We start from the raw sequence: 18268 nt of genomic DNA, 5'->3' as shown, positions 1-18268 counted from the left end.
AACAAAGGTAAGACTAGGAAAAAATCGTGTAAAGAGCAAAGCCATAATTGATGTGAGGTTTAAATAAAAACGATGATCACTTTAAACTTAATTGAAATGGTTGAAATGTATATATCTTTTCAATAACTGCTGAAATAGTACCCGAGATTCATGGAAAATACTAAATTAATCGCTGACAGAAGATAGTCCGTGTAAGTCCATGTTGGTATAAAGCTAGCTTAATCTAACAAATATTATCACTGATGGATACTCAGGTTTTTAACAGAGTTGCTGAATATCTTGCTTTTCTCGTGTATTCTATAAATGTTCGTCTCCTCTCCAAAGTCTGAGTGTTAGTTGGAAAACTTCTTTAATCACACGCAAACTAGAACTATCTTTGTAGTCTTCCACTACAGAATCATTCTGCAGTGACATATGCGATATGCAAATGACGTAAACAAATCTATGTTGTGTTCGGTAACTGTCAGCGATAGCCGACCACTCCCAGCCAGTCTCTTTCTAAGACGATATATAAAACACGAGAAAGGCAAGATTGTACACAGTTTTTCCTACACCTATCTGCGACACGCAGAGAGTAACAGTTCACTGCAGCACTGTTGTAACAACACCCATCTAGAGAGTGAATGACATTTTCTGTATGTATTCATGTTCGGTGTGTTTTTTTTTTTTTTTTTTTTATCTCTGGTGAAGTATTCTTAACAGTAACTGTATATGAACACAATCATCACAGACCCACGATGAATGAGCGAAGGTGGTTGTCTCGCGTGATATTCACCTTCAACGTAACATATTATCAGAAATTTGACAGAGAAAAGCGATACACTGAGTAACTATAACATGAACGATGGTCTGAGTTTTCTGCAACTTCGTCAAAGCAGATAAACAATGAAATGTCGAACCACATGTCAAATACAAAATTGGTGTTAAACGAGCCAAAAGAACTGAAAGCTCTTGAAGAGAACGTCTGCAAGATATGAATGGAGTAAGCACGAGTGAAAGTTTTAAAACAGAGATATGAAAGAATGTCAGGAATGTAATATAAAACATGAAACAGTGTGTTGAGTTAAGTTACAGAATAGACTGGAATATCATGATATTCCACAACTATCAGAGTATTCTTAAGCAAAGAGTTAAAGATGAATTGCGGCTGAAGTTTCAACATTGGTGAATCTTCTGTATTTTTAGCCGCTTCAAAGAGTTTTTTTTTTTTTTTGAGCGTTTGTCCTTCACTAGGAGGTTAGACGAAATAGCTAATGAATATTCTCTTTTCAATCTCTCTCTCTTTTTCTCTCCGAAGCAACATACTTCGTGAGAAAATACTATATACCTGAATAAGTGTTTATACAAATATATGTGAAAACAGCTTTAAACATGCATAATCAACGAACACAACGAAACAACAAGAAATTCTTATAAGAAAAGAAGTCTTCCATGAGATGCGTATTTTAACAAAAACATGAAGAATCTACGCATCGCGTTCTCATTTCCCTATGTAATGCGCCATGTTGACATACCCTTCCTCGTTCTCCTGAATAACACCATTCTCTAGGTAATTGCAATAGGAGGCCCTTGACGAAGTAAGTGTCAGCTGATCGGCGGTGACGATTTCTTCGTAAATGGGGTCTTCGGACGCCTGAGCATCGAAGTCCTGGTAGAAGAAAGCGGGAAACCCACTCGACGCCACAGCGTTCCATGGTCCGTTGGCGTATTCCCTTTCATGCAGTGCTGGTGTTCTCAGGGGACTTGGGTCATCTTCTCGTGAATGGTTCCTTTTCCACTCGGTATATCGGTCGTCGTGTTTTGCAGGGTGGACACTCGAAGGGGCTGTTGTTGATTGCTGTGAGGGTGGCTCTCCTTTTACAACTTTGCTGCCTTTACGCTTGGTCTGTTTATAATAGAGACGAATAATCAGGTTCTCCTACTTACACAGATCAAAAGGAAGTTACAAAGACCTTTTGGCTGCAGCTGTATGCTTCATAATCATAGATCGTGACACTGCGATCATTAGTTCTTGTTTGGTCAGTCAAGGGAGGCCTCTTTATTAATGTGTCCCAGGATAAAGATATAAGGAATTCATGTTGCCAATATTTCCAAAGTGGTACATAAAGGCACAGGTGTTTCGAGCACAACTGTAACAAACTGCAATACTAGGATACTGCATATCCGCAAAGTGCAAATATCTCTGATGATATGAGTGATACAACAAATATGAATCAACCTTCTCATAATCAAAATCTTAAATAAATGTTTTTTTAATTACTGTTCAGATAAGATAAATGGAAAAAACCAGCTTTATCTCTGACACTGAAATTTTCCGAAATGTTCCTTCCTCAAATTCAACGGATGAATGGAGTATAGTCATCTAATAAAATCAAGAAAATAAGGCATTCGTTTTTAATGATTTAAAACTTGTAACGGCTGCTTACCTTCATGACGACTAATACGATGACAAGAATCACTATAATCAAAAGAATGACCAGAATCAGCACGAGAACGACGAGTTCCAAACTGCCAGCACCTTCTGAAATAAAGGACAACAAAATAGCATTCCACTTTTTCTTCTCTGAAAAAAGGCTTTTAGATAATTTGTGGCTTTTGTAGCCATTTGACATAGGCGTTAGGAATACATATACTAACTATACTTAATTAACTTCAACAATATACATTCTTATGAATGTACATTCACTCACGCGCACGCACACATTATCGGTCATAGAAAGCACTCACAGAATGCATACTCTCGGCAACGTTAAAGGAACTGGCGACTTTAAAGGCAAAGTGCTCTTCCCAAGTTTATGATGTAACAAAGAGTAGAAACAAATCTAACTAACTCCTCCTTGGTCGATTTCCATCCCTCGACAAAACTGTTGAAATCCGTCAGTGGACAGACAAACAGACAGACAAGCAGAACATCCGCAGATGGATACGTAACCTCCGCATCCCAACACAATTTTCTTGGCATTGGTATTATATATTGTTCAATAATGCTCTCGCATATGGCTAAATAAATACCTGTTGCAGATGAAGGCTGTTCAGGATCAGTGCTCCTGGTTGACACCTGTGCTGAACTTGTGGTCAAAAACAGTTCGTCACTTGTTGTCACAGCCATCTGGTCTACATAAATAAAAAAAGGAGTATCCTTAATTTTATCTTGGAATTTCTTAAAGACTGCTGGAATTATGTCTAATATCGCAAAAACAAACAAATCCATAATTCTATCATTCCCTTAATATAATCTCAAGGGCCTCCGATAACTGTTCTAAGGTCCATGATATAACAAATAGTGATATATAATATTATGCAGTAAGATGTAGAAAAACAGGTCTTAAAATGAGTGATATATAATATTATGTAGCAAGATGTAGAAAAACAGGTCCTATTTTAAGAAATTCTGGATCGACATCAGGATCCATCTCTAAATTCTATCAGTTCTTCCTTGAATATAACCCAAGCTTCCACCCACAAAATTTCATTGAAATCCATCAATATCTTTTTTAAGAAATATTGCAGTCAGATGCTGGGGGTCCATAACTTCCTCCCAAAGTCTTTGGCAGATGTATAATAATAAGTAACCAAATATTGCTCTGAAACTTATGATTCTAAGTACCTATTGTGGATGAAGACGGTTCGATTTTCTGAGTTGACAGTTGTGAGGGAGTTGAACTGGGGGTCAGAGGCAGTTCTGCAGTTGTCGCCACAGTTCTCTCGCCATGCGTCGTTGTCTTTTCACCGTCCTGGTCTGAGTTAAAAAGCAGCTTTTGGCAAGTTTGTATAAAAGTGACATAGCTCGTACTTTAATTTAAATTCTACTTGTGGCTTTCATGATACGTGACATGTTAATACTACAAGCACATCAAGCTCCAAAGTTATTGGGAAAAAGAAGACATATGCACAACTTAAATTAGGAGATAGCATTGATGAAGGAAAAGACTTAAACTTCATCACTTTATTTGATATCCGAAGGAGAGCTACACTGTTCTACATTGGCTTTTGTTTATCTAATAACTGATTCCTTACCGTCTCCTGTACAGGACTTCATTAATGCTGGCTCCTGCGGTGATGTCACTCTCTTTCCAAGGCAGGATGTAGGTCACAAACAAGTCTTGTTCTGAAGCACGGAAAGATATTTTTATCCACTCAGTTCCTTCTGATGAGTTAAGAGTCATCCGGAAAGTAATTGGTTGAATACCTGGCGCGATGACTTGGTGATCCTGTGCAGAAAAGCGCACTGTTGTTATCTTGGTAGAATGTAGAGTATAATGAGTTACTTTATTTTACGTAAAATAAACTTTGCTTACATAAAAAATAGACGTATTATACTGTGAAGGAAAAGAGACATGACTAATTCTAATTTTCATTTGTTGCATTTAATCTATATTTTTATTTTTGCAATAGTGGAAAGGTTATTCTTTCAGGACGAGGTTAGGGAACCAATCTTTGATGGATACATGCACGTGTAGGTGAATCTGGGAAAGTACTGATAACTTTGCTAAAAGTGTGCCCTGAATAGCATTCTCATAGAGACTGCTTTGCCACACAAAACCTTCCTCTTTTATCAAGAAGAAATTAAGATCTGGCAGTTACCACATCAGTCCTATAGTCGTAGAGGCTGATGATTGCACTCTTCTTGTGCATGGGCGCTTCATGAGTGGTGATCCACAACCCTTTTCAGTAGCTTAATAGTGTCGTATTTACTGGTTTAATGCGACAATCTAAGAGCGTTTCCACCTTCTGGGCGTTCAGGTGAAGATGGAAAATACTTTCTATGGTATTTCCCGAGTGTATTCTTTTATAGTTCAAGAGAAATTTCAAGTTTATCAGGGCAGTTCGGTTCTACAAATGACACAATTCTTTATTATAAGATTTTGTAAGCTTTTACATGCAACTTTAAATGTCAAGCATGCCAGTATTTATCAGTATGTAGGGACTGAAGAAACTGTTTATGGAAGATTTTCATTGTAGAATTATGTAGTACGTGCCACGTGAGAGGAAATTTTAACAGGTTTCATACATATCGTAGCCTTTCATTATTTTAACATGATAATACATAAAAGACTTCATTGTAAAAGAGTGAATTTTTGTATGTGATTCATTGAAATCATCATCGCTTTCTTGAAGACGAAGCTTTCGAGAATTCAGTAAATATTCGGGTTTTTGAAAAACTGCCTCATCTGATCAGTATACCATTGAAACTTGCATCTTTTGGGTAACTCAGAGAAGAGAATCAGCTGAACTAACCTGGTTCTTTGAGACATGAAAGTTCAGGGTGAAATTTGCGCTTCCTTTCCCGCATAAAGATGTGAGTTTATGATCGTTAATAAACAATGACAGGTTGAAGCCCTGAGGTCCAAGGACTGTAAACAAATGCTGGTGCGAGGGTACCATAGTTAGGAGATTCATTTCACCGACAGGGTTCACATAAACTGTAGGCCCACCTGAAAAAAATATTGCTCAAGAATTTTAGTTAGAAACATCTGGGCACTTAATCGCCTCACATTTGCCCAAAATGTTTGTGTGAATCAACTACTTCCGTTCTTCCACCACATATACAAGCATTCGTCACTCCGTCTCTTTGCATGTTTACTGTTAAAATTATACTCGCACTATTATTATTTCAAACTTTGTCACCAGCTTCTGCAGTTTCTTTCTCTCACCAATTAACATGTCATCATATCTTGATTTCGATCACTCCACTCATAATTCCTCTCCTTGTCCTACAAACTGTTTTAAGATGTCGTGTGCATTATCTGCCTTGTTGGTGTTAGCGACCATACACCCAGTATGCAGTCAGTAACTGTTATTTATCTGAAGTTAATCATGGTATTGAATTCTTTAGTATACTGCCCATAATCTTCCAGTTCAAAATTTCATTTCAGTGTGGTCTAATTCTTTTTTTTTTATCTGTCCTCCGTGGATATAATCTTGCCATCGTAAATGAGGGTAGGTGAACAGAAATAGTTTCGGTCACAGTATTACGCAAAAGGAACTCCAGCAACGGATGGCTATTAGTGTGACTTACGGCATTGCTGAAGGTTGGGGTGATTATCATAATTTTTTTTTTTTTACCTGTAAGAACTATTATGCTTACTGTGAGAAAAGACAAGTTTATGAAGCAGGCCTTTATGCAAGACAGTTTAAATTTTGTATTATGCGAAATGGATGATAGGCCAGATATGAGTCAGCAAAGAACAAATCCGAAAAAAAAAACTTTCTTTAGATTCGCAAAGTCTCACCCACTCTGCAGCCGCTCATCAGGGGAACGTTGGATATGTCCGCCTTGAAGTACAGGGAAGGATCAATTCTTAGGAGACTTTCTCCCTCCAGGAGTCCCGTGATGTCGTCACCATTTTGTGTGCGAAGTTGGATGTTGTCTGTAACTTTCAAAATGAAGTCTGACCATCCGGGAATATGTCTGAGAAGGGAAGTCTCTTCATATTTAAAATCATCAGTTAAAATGGCAACGGTTTCCTTCGTCACAAATATAAGGATGATTCTGTCGCCGTTTGTCACACGCAAATGCATCGCAGACAACAGCAAAAATGCGTCAAATGAGAAGGAACTGAGCTCTCCGGTTTTTGCTGTCAGTCTCTGGCGGATTTCACAATCTGAAATCAAATGGAAACCTTCAGTAAAGGGAGACAAGATGACGGAGTATCTCAGATGCTCTATATTAACAGGAACTGTTTTGATGATCTTTTAAAAGACGACAATATGTTATTTACTTTGACCATACCGATTAACGTTGACATCTACTCGTAATATAAATATATATATATATATATATATATATATATATATATATATATATATATATATAAAGAGAGAGAGAGAGAGAGAGAGAGAGAGAGAGAGAGAGAGAGAGAGAGAGAGATGCCATCTTGCAGCTGCAGCAGACACAAGCCAGCCCGTGTTAGTGCATGAATGTTTGTGCCATAAGTAATGGCATGCATCTTCAATGTTCGCAATGTCACCTCTACCCCGATGAATATGTGCTTTTCTGCATAGGGGTTCATATACGAGCCATAAGGTTAAGCGTGAATGCGGATATAATCATTAACTTTCCTTTTCTTGGTAGTGTGCGAAAGTTATTACAAAGACCAAACGATTAGCGATGATGATGTTTTGTAATCTTTCTATTTTTTTTTTATTATATTTGGGGAAATGAAACTCGGATGAAAGAATAACGTTAACACATAACCTACTATGTTGAGAAACCATTCCTTTTGAAAAAGGTTTTGAATATCATGTTCAGATGTAAGGTTAACATACGTGAATAGGCAGCACCCGTTTTAGAGCCTTGGTTAGCCCTTCAGACTCCCAGGGAATCACTGTTTTTAACCACAAATCTTCAAAGTAATATGCAGAAAACGGCGATAAAAAGAGCATGGCAAAGGAAAAAGACTGAGATCGCGAAAGAGTGAGTGTGTATGAAACAAAGAAAACGAAGGTGGAACGGACTACAGTTTTTAGGCAGAAGGCCAAGCGTTGGGACCTATGAGGTCATTCAGCGCTGACAGGGATATTGAGAGCAGAAAGGCTTGAAAGGTGTAACAGGAGGAAAACCTCGCAGTTGCACGCACTATGAAACAACTGATAGGAGAGGGTGGATAAGAAGGTGGAAGAAAGAGAATATGAATGGAGTTATAATAAAAGGAATAAAAGGGGTTGTAGCTAGGGGCCGAAGGGACGCTGCAAAGAACCTTAAGTAATGCCTACAGTGCACCGCGTGAGGTGCACTGACGGTACTACTTCCCTACGGAAAAAAAAATGAAGGTGACAATAATGAATACTCTGCAGAGAGGGAAATAACGGGGGTAAATAACAGACGACTTACAGATTATCATTTAATACATTTCTCCCCAAAGAGCAAGCTGAAACCAAGTGGATGGCGCAGAGCAAGCAAGCAAACTGATCAAGATCCAGCACAGGAGACGGAAAACGTTCACAAGCACATGGCAGTCAGTCCTGCAACTTCCTCTTCCCTGTGTGCAAATGTCGCCCACGATCTGGACAAATTTCGTATTCAGCTCTTCCATTCTCACACGATCACGAATCTCTAATTAGGTACATTAATCGCAGTTTCATTTAATTTGAGCGCATTCTCGTCATCCTACATTAACACGTAGCAATCTTGTTTCCCGTAGGCTTTGCAATGAATAGCGCCCGTCTTGTACACGGTTTATAGAATAAAGGAAATCCTGTCATCTAACATCGCATCATTTCCTTTCCACTCGCTGATTTGCGATTGTGCGATTATAAAGTGAGTAAGCGAGTATCACCACTATAAATAATGTTTAGATGACGAGCCTCTTAAAATGATTTATAATAGGCTGTGAATTTTGTCATTTGACATGTGATTATATTAAAGTTTGTTTGTGCTTTTACAACGTACGTCAACATTTTTATATATATATATATATATATATATATATATATATATACTTCTTTATATACTGTATGTATGTATACACACACACACACACACATATATATATATATATATATATATATATATATATATATATATATATATATATATATATATATATAAATAAATATATAAATAAATAAATATATATATATATATACAAACATAATATATATATATATATATATATATATATATATATATATATATATATATATATATATATATATATATATATATATGTGTGTGTGTGTGTGTGTGTCTGTGTGTGTAGAATCTACTGGTCACTTTTTACCAGATACATATGTAATTGTAATAGCCACAATGCCCTCTTAACTTCTCGAATTCTTCGCGTTTTTTTGGATACGCTCGTCACTAAGATCCAATTAGTGCAAGAAATATTTCTTGCACTTGGATCTTAAGCATATCCAAAAGAGGGCGAAGAATTCGAGAAGTTAAGAGGGCATTGTGGCTATTACAATTAATATATATATATATATATATATATATATATATATATATATATATATATATATATATATATATATATATAATTGTGTACGTGTATTTTTCTGTGTGTATGTTTCCCTTTGGAGGTCTTTTCCTTCCAGTGTTCAGCAGGTTCTACTTTTAGCATGAGATTGTTTCCTCAAAGACCTGCCCCACGCATGTTTAAGATAGTTAAATGCCAACATCTTTTCACTTTTTTTCTCTGGTCACCCATCTAAGTGACGACCAGACCCAAAGGTTACTAATATTATTTTCGAACGTCAGGCGAAGGCGTTTCTTCCCGCGAATACAGCACGACTTCTTTCCCTCATCAATTACAAACTACTGTAATAAGTAAAGGCCTTGTTCACCTAGGCTTTCGTGACTATTCAAGCATCTATGTAATATAGGCAGAAAGACAAGCGCTGGGACCTAAGAGGTCATTCAGCGCTGAAAGGGAAACTGAGTAAAAAGGTTTAAATGGTGCAACAGGAGGAAAACTTCCCGGTTGCACTTTGAAAAAATTGATAGGAGAGGGTGGAAAATAAGGAAGAAAGAGAATAAGAAAGGAGGTACAGTCAAAAGAATAAAACGGTTTGCAGCTTGGGTAAGAAGGGACGTTGCAAAAAAAGTTAAATAATGCCTACAGTGTACCGCGTGAGGTGTACTGACGACACTACCCCGCTAAGGGGTTCAGGCATCTACTGGCACCTTTTCATCTGCCATAGAGTATAGCCAAGTTAGGAACCCCCTCCCTTCTTGTGCAAATAAAACGGGGTCAGGAAGACGTTAATCTCAACTCACTTTCACTCTAAACCATAAATGCGAACTTTCAAAGATAACAGATACAAGGCCCTGAAAACCATAATTAATAAAATCATAATTAATAACCGAACTTTCCAATAATAATAATAATAATAATAATAATAATAATAATAATAATAATAATAATAATAATAGTGCTGACTCTTGCCTTCTGGAACTTTTCTACACGTATGGTAGCTTATAATGGCCCTCACAGCGCTGAAAATTTAGTTTTTAAATTTATAGAAGCCGCAGAAAGAAGCCTGTGTTCTTGTGATCTCCTCAAATGAATCAGACTAGGCTGACTGTGCGATATTCTCATACTTGAAACAGAACAGTTTAAGATTCCATATATGGTTCTGATACAGCAAAAGTGTTATTTTTGGTCCATGAAAAATCTTTTCTAGATGATACATAGAGTTAATCTCATTTTGACATTTAATATTCACACTCATCGAGCTATCATTATATTGCTGATGAAGTATTAAAGTCCCTTTACATTTGCATATTTCCTTGGCGGTCACTAACTTATTCATTTGCTTTATATATCATGTCCTTTTCTTTGCTGCTTAACTGTCAAAATCACACGTAAAAAATTCGCTTTTTCCTTAGAGTTGCAATCGTACATCCTTCTGATTTTTCAGTCACTCCTAAGAAAATTCTTTATTTAGTTTTTAAATCCATTTGCTTATTTCACTATAAAGAGCATTTTCTTTCTATAGAAAGGCTTAAGATTAGAACATATTCTCTATAAATGTTCGCTGAAGACACTTGAGAATCAGTGCACGAGTTACAAAACAAGTTTACTTGCTCACCTTTTGGGAAGTTACCCAAATCCGGAGTGGCTGGTGTCAGGAGAGACGCAAAAATGAAGCAGAGAGCAGCATACGGTAGAGGCCTTTTACATAAAAGCTCCATCGTCAAGGTTTTTTAGAGATGCCTTGCAAGCAATAGGCCTACTGTACCATGTAAAATCTACAAACGCCAGAAAAAAAAAAACTTCAAGTTGACGGGCAAGGGTACCAGAGACTTGTTCCGTCTCCCGCACCTTAGCATAAAATGCGGGAAACTGTAAGTTGTAAGATGTTCACAAATGTAACGGATGTGGTCCCCATAATATCCTTTAATACATGAGTTATAGGAAACACGTTCTTGTCGTGATCACTAGTCCGTTCGTTTGGTAACATTTCGAATCAGGGGAAATTCTTTAAGAGGAAATTATCTATGGGGTAATGGTCACGGCTGACTTTTCTCCGGCTATGCTATTTATATGCGAAACTATTACGAGGATTAGTGTTAGTAAAAGAAACTACCTTACATTGTAGGCATACATGCGCATTCATTAAGTAAATAGTAAAGCAATTACGTGTATGGTAAGAGTCTACACTCATTGGCTAATCTTCATTATAGTATTTAACGCAGCCTTTCTTGTAGTTTTCATCCAAGTAGGTCTGGGTCTTCCAAATCTTGTACCCACGAGAGCCCACTATCACCATCCTAGGGATTTTGAGAATGGCACGTCTAATCTCCATCTTGTTATCATTAGGTCATCTATATAAGGAACTTCCTTAATTTCCCTTATGGTATCATTTCTAACGCTGTCATTCATAATACTCCTAATATTCTTTTAGATATAGTTTCATGTTCATAATATGTCTCATAGAAAAAGACATCGTGCTAGATTTATGTATAATCTTACTTTTGTATGCAGTTTCATTTTATTCGATTCCTTGACCTTATTCAGCTTTTCCAATGTTTGATTTGCTTTACTTAGTTTTCAGTAAACTAAAACTCAATACTGGAAAGATTTAGCCTCATTAATCCTTATCCATCTAATGCTATTTCGTCCTTTTGTGCAAACTCTGTCCTCATTAAAATTCTTATTTTCTTCGAATAATTTGAGTCTTCTCTCGCTAATACATGATGCACTCTATTAAGCAAGCATTGTAAATTTTGTGGCGTTTTGTTGATTAAAACATCATCATCTGCATATTCTAAATCTGTCAACTTACTGTCGTGAGTGCAAAGCAAATTTCTCCTCCATCTCTGAACGCCCTTATCTTTATGAAATACGTGAGAAGGGGAGTCAGCAAACATGCAACTTGTCTTGTAGCACCCAACTACTTATTGCAAATTATCGACCCCGACCCCATCCCTACTGAAGTCGGAGTGATGCTAACAGCTTGTGTGTGGCTGTTATGAGGATTATCTGAAAGTGGAGATTTTAGTGAAGAAAAGCGGGTCAAAGGTATAAGTAAAAGGTCTATGCGAAAGACCTGGTAGAAGGATTATTAATTGTAAACTAACAAATGGATTTTAATGAAATTTCTTGAAAGCTGTCGTTAGGCGAGCTTTTCTAAATATTGAAAGATCAACTTCACAGATTTCCAGCATGAATAAAACGAAAGGCCACGCGAACTCTAACTGAGCCAAAGAAAAGTAACCCCTGTTCACTCAGAAATCTCAGAGAAAACGTACTCAAACTAAATTTTTCGACTGAGAAAACGTAATTTACTTAAACAGTGGTATTAGTCAGGACCACTATCTGTACGGTAAAAAAAAAAAACTTTTTTTAGTAGGATAATAAAAAAAAGATGTATACTGTTTACTAACCTCATGAAAGCAAGAAAGAGATAATATTGCGTCACAGTAAGCAACAGATGAGGCTGCACCCTGGGAGTTCCAGAAGTACGACAGTTTCGTCCCACCCGTGCTGTTCTCATCATCTTATTCTTTCGTGCAGTTTTGTATCAGTCATAGTTCTCTACCTCGTATGCTAACGGTTTCTGAGTGAAGAGAGGTCGACCGGTTAAGGTTCAGTCAGTGCATTTCATAGCCCGCTCCACGACAGGATAACTGAAGTTTGTTTGTTTATTTAAGCCTCTCGTTTAAGCTATGAATTCAGCAAGTACGCCAAGTTCTACAAGGGATATTTATGTAAAGTGATAAACCTGGTCTGTGTGACTGGCAGGGAGACGATTCGGCCATTATATTAACATACGAATCAATTTCATTACCGCAGATTATATATATAGAAAAAGTCGTGAAGCACGTCTTACTAAACGTTTCTGTTGAAACTGGGCGTAGATTTAGTTGCTGGTGAGTATTTACCTGGAAAATTAATTTCGCATTTTTAAACTCAAACACACCAAGAATCTGAGCTAAATCACTCTTAATGTATTGGATGAATCGTTATTGTAAATGCATATTAGCTCGTTTTTCGTAATTTGTGGGACAAGTCATTGCTGTATGGCAACCACCATTAGTAGCAGCCTGGCGCGGATACGTATTATGATTTAAGAGAAGAGTATAGAGAACAAGAGAAGTAAAGAGAGGACACTAGTGCTTCCCTTTGTAACCGCGAGGGATGGTGGCGCCTCTACCGGTGGGCGCGTAATTGGAGTTGGAAGATATCAACAGCATGACAAGGACACTTTGTGCTGCAGTTAACTGCCGTAATTCGAGAAGGAAAAGGCCTGACTTATCATTTTTTCGATTCCCCAAAGACAAGGAAAGGTGAGTAATATGTTTTCAGTTACATTTTATTAAAACTAAGTTCACACTAACGAAATTATAAGATATTTTGATGGTTATTCTCTCGTTGTTCCTTTAACCAAAGAGTAAATTGTACTCTAAATTCCCTGCTCTGGTTGTTTCATTCACCATGTTTTGTCTAGACATTACAATAGTTACTGAGTGTTGTTGTAGTAAATCTGGCATTCTCTTACTGCTCAAGTTATTTCATACGGCAGTGTTTGTTTGTTTCACTGGATTTCCCCGGAAACTCTCAGTCACAATCGATTAGATTTCTTCTTTCTCGATTCTTCTTTGGATGGTCCTCTTTCTTGATTCTTCTTTCTTGTCTCATCTTTCGTTGTCTTCTTTCTTGCATTGTTACATTATTCTTCTAATGCTCCTGTTGTCACACAAACTTTCCTGTAAAAATTGAGCACTGGTGTAGTGTGGTATGAGGAGCAATGTGCTAAGTAAAAGTTTGTTTCAATTATTATCATTATATATCTAATTAATTAATTAATTTGGTTGATATGACACCCTTTCACAAACTGTCAAATTCTCATGGTGAGGAATGTATTGTGTTGAGTTAAGAGTACACAGACTTTGTTGAGAAGATGGACCAATTGTTCAACTGTTTCAATAGTGGAACTCGTACCAGTATTGCAAAAATGCAACATGCCATGAGTCTGAAATCAGGTCACAAGTAAATTTCTAGTTAACTGCCTCACATGGTTGGATGGTATCAAATCACTTGGTCCACTTTGGATGGCAGATGGCAATCAAAGGTCTGTTACAGTTGTGGGATGAGTTACATTCAAAGTACAAGCTGTCTTACCTGTTAACCAACAGACTTAGTCAAGATTGTTTAGAGAATTTATGTTCAATAATTCTGGGGGAAAGGTGGGTACAGGAACAACCCAGATGTATTTCAGTTCAGGAGTGCATTCCGCCAAGTCATGGTGGATGCTATTATGGTTCCAAGTGCTGGTGCTAATTGCCAAGATGACATCGATTCCTTCTTAGGGACTTCAGGTTTTGCAAAATCTGCAGTGAATATCACACATTCTTCTCTGCCAATTCCTGTATCAGTACAGTCAGTGATGACCTCCCTGGGGGAGCCCTACCACTCGAGGAACGCAGTGTGTTAGCATATATCACAGGTTTCAGTGTGCATAAGATTCGTCACAAGGTTTGTAGACAATGCAGGACAAAGCTTCAAAGTAATCTTGATCCACACAACCCTTTTCATGTTTTCCTTTCCAAGAAGACTTATGGCAACACACTAGGAGAGGAGCTAGTTGTGCCAAATACAGTCCTTTATGGCATGATTACTCAGATGGAAAACGTGTATAGAAAGATGGTTTCTGACATTTACGACATAATCAGAGTTCACTAGAGACTTTTGATGGGCTGGGAGGAGAAGGTGCAGGGAAAGTTTTTAGCTTGTTCGGTGTGCAACTGCAGGTTCTTCATTGTCATCCTCTTTATATGCATCCACCTTCAACACACGTTAAAAGATGCAAACAAAACTATTTTAGTTACAGGTCGAAAGAACCGCAAACTCATGAAGTTTAGTCATCTGTAACACTGAAAATGTGTGCTTGCAGTGTAGGGCCCAGATGTACTAAACATACTTGCGATGTCTAAAGTTACAATGGTGTTTGTATCCTAATTTTCTGGCTTTCCTTGTGATAATATTCCTATTTTTTAATTTAATTTCTGAATAATACAGTTAGAAACATATTTGTATTTGTCAACAGTCGCAGAAAACAGTTTAAAAAAAAAAGTTTATTACGATCTGGTATGTGACTATGTAATGTTGAAAAAACCTTAAAGAACCCAAAAATGAAATGTAACGAACAAAAACTTTACTTTACACTATCGTAAGTTATTGCATCCGGGCCCTGTATAATAAAGATACTGTATAAATTTCAGTATGATAAAATAAAGATATCAATTTACAACGGAGGAGTTTGTTTATAGTTTGGCCTAGTATATCATATAAATTTATTTATTTATTTATATATTTCCTTTCACCCATAATTTTCAACCTTTTGAACGAAACCTGGATTAGCACCTGTAAGTATAGATAAAGAGAGGATAAGCTGTATGTAGGCTATTTACTCATTTTTTTCCAATAGATTATTTAAATAATCACTCTAGATTAGTGCATTGCTATATAAATAATAATAAAAGATCAGAAGATAGTGTTACAACCCACAAAAGCGCTAACATTCGTCTTAAACATTAGTGTGGTGTGTACGAAATGCTATGACATTTTACGCGCTCACCGTCGGATGACGCCACCGGTCCCGCTGCCGCAGTTACAATTTTCCCATAAGGACTCGCGCGACTGCCCACTCTTTGCTTCTCTATACTCTGATTTAAGTAGAAAGGTTTAGTTTAATCTTGCTTTTAGGCTCTGAAGTCTGAACCAAGACCCTTCCCAGTCGTCGAGTCCACCGTCTGCGAAGAGTACATTTACCGTTTTCTCACGGGGATTTCGTAGACTGTAAGTGAAACGTATTTTGTACTGTACTAAGCTAATTTTCTATTGGTGGATGCGAAAAATTGTGACGAAGGAGAATAGTTTATTTAGTTACTAGGCCACTGGCACTCGCCTGGAACATCTGAGCTTGGTCATGGGCAGAATATTTTCCCAGACTTGGTAATCTACTTTACGCTTCTTTTTAAGTTTTCAGTGGCATTGTAACATTCATTTGTTGTCTGGGTTATTATCATTTAGAAATCTTTAAATCAAATAATTTGTGAAATGATTTTATTTAAAGAATCAAACAATTTCACAAATTATTTGATTTACAGATTGCTAAATGATAATTCCCAGACAACAAATGAATGTTAAAGAATCGAATAATTTCACAAACTAATTTTATCCTCTACGCTCTAACTTAACTATACTAGCCAAGGTCGGCTGCCTTATAAGCGGAGTTCACACGGTCATGCTTGAATGTCATTCACGGGACTCACAGCATTTGAAGACCGTCATTCCTGACCACACGATCATTGTGGAATGTCACTCCTATCATCAGTCAACTCTAGTGGTGACAGCGCATGGTGGTCTTACATGAACTCGGGGTGAGCAACAGGGGGAAAGCGAGTGTTGCCATAATGTTGGCATTTTCTTTAAAAAACAAGTCGCAACTGCAAGCGATGGGTGAAAGACTGAGTAAAGAAACGTGACGCCTTACTTATGCAAACCTCTTGAATGAAATAGTTTATGACTTTTAGAATTATTCAAGAATACACGACGAAAGTTGCAAGAAACTTTCGGATATGATAAGACCACTTTTAGCTAAACGCAATACTGTGATGAGTAACCTTTTCTTTAATCTGTTTACTTATTTATTGGTTTTTATCCCATCATGTTGTGTGAATCTACTATTATATTTAGTCAATGATTTTTATGTAGTGTACGTAATGAATTACAAGGACAAATCCTACCTCCGATGTAGCCTCCACTGCGCTTCGGCTCTTTTTCCGGCTTTTCTATGTCCTTTAGAAAATGCAGTTCATGAAAAACTCATTCACGCGGTTCATACATATCCTCAGTAACTAGCACCGCTTCTTTTAGAGTGAAGAATTTGCTTTAGTTTCCTTCTGAATTTACTTCTTAAAGTGTTCAGTTTCCTTTTGACATCATCGACAGTGGCATCTTTTTCCATGAGTCTGAAAATTTCCAAAAGTTTCTTATACGCAGCATTTCTTTTGTCTTTCCTCATGTAATTTTAATTTTTTGTATGTCCCAAAGATCAGGTATATCTTTATACATATCAATGGAATGCTGCAAAAAAGCCTTGATGTCGCTATTTTCAGAAAGCATTGCCATCTCAACACTGAAACATATCTCACGAAGAACGAGAGGCACTGACACGATTGACAACCAAGACAACAGACGAGCAGTCTTTCACTCATTCCATAAGCCCCGCCCACAAGAATGATGCGCTTGAATGACGGATTTTTAAATATTTCAAAATCCATCATTCACGGTTTTCATGACTGACAATCCATCATTTCGCTGTTCACACGGTCAGTCGGGATGACATTCATGAAAATACTGACATTCAAATGATCGTCTGAACTCTGTTTTAGGTACAGCAGATGTGGTATGCGCATTGCAAGCTCTCGATTGGTTGAAATCAATGCTTCCTGCGTCGTTGCACTGTTGAGATAAAGTTGCAAAGAATCTCTTCAGTGACACACCTGAATGCTTATACATACATGTTTTGTAGATCATAAACATGCCGATTTATATCCATAATAGAACAATACAAACACACGAATGACAAGCTTGTAAAAACAGTCTACTCTGGTCAAACGCAAACGAACATAGCCTTCAAAAAAAATTTTTTTTTTATCTCAATATAGGTGAATAAAAAGACACCTGGTTATGTAAATTCGAATGAAAGGTATTTTAATAATTTTTCTGCATGTAGACCACATGAGTTGGTTAATGTTCGAAATGGCATGAAATATGGAGGTGAATGGAACAGCCATTGCAGTTTCGGCTGGGAGGCGGGACATTTCAGGTGATACGTGGCACGATGACAATGGTATTATGGTTTTCTTTTCGGAATAAACTTCATATTTTTATAAATTTTTTTTAGTCTGCAAATCATTATAATTGCTCAGCGACTGGATACTTTCGGGACAATTTAGCCTTAGCTCATCGAACAAAAGTTTGAAATCCCATTGAGCTCCGTCATTTTTAGAATTTTGATGACATACGGCATTTTTATGCCGTATGCTAGCATAGACATACATATTTTTTTCTTTAATTATTGGCATAGGAACGGTCTTAGGTAGAATTAATCAATAAGGTTACAATAAAAAGTAATTTTGACTGAAATGGAATGACTAAGTGCATAAAAGAAGGGCAGTAAAATAAAATATCCGGTGAATCAATAGCATAGTCCTGGCTTTATTGGTGCATGCTTCATGTTCCATCAGTAAGCAATATTAAATGTTATTTCGGTTTACAGACGTAGATATTAGTGTAGCATCATAATAAAA

General features: G+C 37.0%; 2 protein-coding genes across 5 annotated transcripts in view; one reads left to right on the top strand and one right to left on the bottom strand.

Annotated features, from left to right (window-relative positions):
• Positions 1-652: 652 nt before the first annotated feature.
• Positions 653-10781, bottom strand: LOC136850617 (uncharacterized). Of its 3 annotated transcripts, XM_067124310.1 has the most exons (8): positions 10537-10781; positions 6234-6605; positions 5239-5435; positions 4018-4211; positions 3608-3739; positions 3013-3114; positions 2427-2521; positions 653-1885 (listed from the first exon to the last, which is right to left on the bottom strand). In XM_067124310.1, the coding sequence occupies exons 4-8, from the start codon at positions 4037-4039 to the stop codon at positions 1481-1483; spliced, it is 756 nt and encodes a 251-aa protein (XP_066980411.1). In that variant the 5' UTR covers positions 4040-4211; positions 5239-5435; positions 6234-6605; positions 10537-10781; the 3' UTR covers positions 653-1480. The 3 variants fall into 3 exon arrangements, with proteins under 3 accessions (XP_066980411.1, XP_066980412.1, XP_066980413.1); XM_067124311.1 differs by lacking the exon at positions 5239-5435 and having other exon boundaries at positions 10537-10770; XM_067124312.1 differs by lacking the exons at positions 5239-5435; positions 6234-6605 and having other exon boundaries at positions 10537-10770.
• A 1490-nt stretch (positions 10782-12271) lies between these two features.
• Positions 12272-18268, top strand: part of LOC136850616 (uncharacterized) — a 31933-nt gene continuing 25936 nt past the window's right edge. Inside the window, exon 1 of one of the 2 annotated variants that reach the window (XM_067124308.1) lies at positions 12272-13237. The gene's annotated coding sequence lies outside the window, so the exon portion shown is untranslated. Of the gene's footprint in view, positions 13238-15599; positions 15750-18268 lie in introns of those variants that run through there. The other variant, XM_067124309.1, reaches the window with a different exon arrangement.

Source organism: Macrobrachium rosenbergii, chromosome 22, assembly GCF_040412425.1.
Source record: "Macrobrachium rosenbergii isolate ZJJX-2024 chromosome 22, ASM4041242v1, whole genome shotgun sequence".
Lineage (NCBI taxonomy): Eukaryota > Metazoa > Arthropoda > Malacostraca > Decapoda > Palaemonidae > Macrobrachium > Macrobrachium rosenbergii.
Note: the sequence above shows the minus strand (reverse complement) of the source record. Positions and strands in the feature narration are given on the sequence as shown.

Bases quoted from the DNA above. Each gene is read 5' to 3' on its own strand.
- LOC136850617 (XM_067124310.1), bottom strand. From the start codon at position 4,039: ATGAAGTCCTGTACAGGAGACG. The intron at 3,740-4,017 runs GTAAGGAATCAG...TTTTTAACTCAG, and splicing joins GAAGTCCTGTACAGGAGACG to ACCAGGACGGTGAAAAGACA. The intron at 2,522-3,012 runs GTATTTATTTAG...CCTTTATTTCAG, and splicing joins ACAGCCTTCATCTGCAACAG to AAGGTGCTGGCAGTTTGGAA.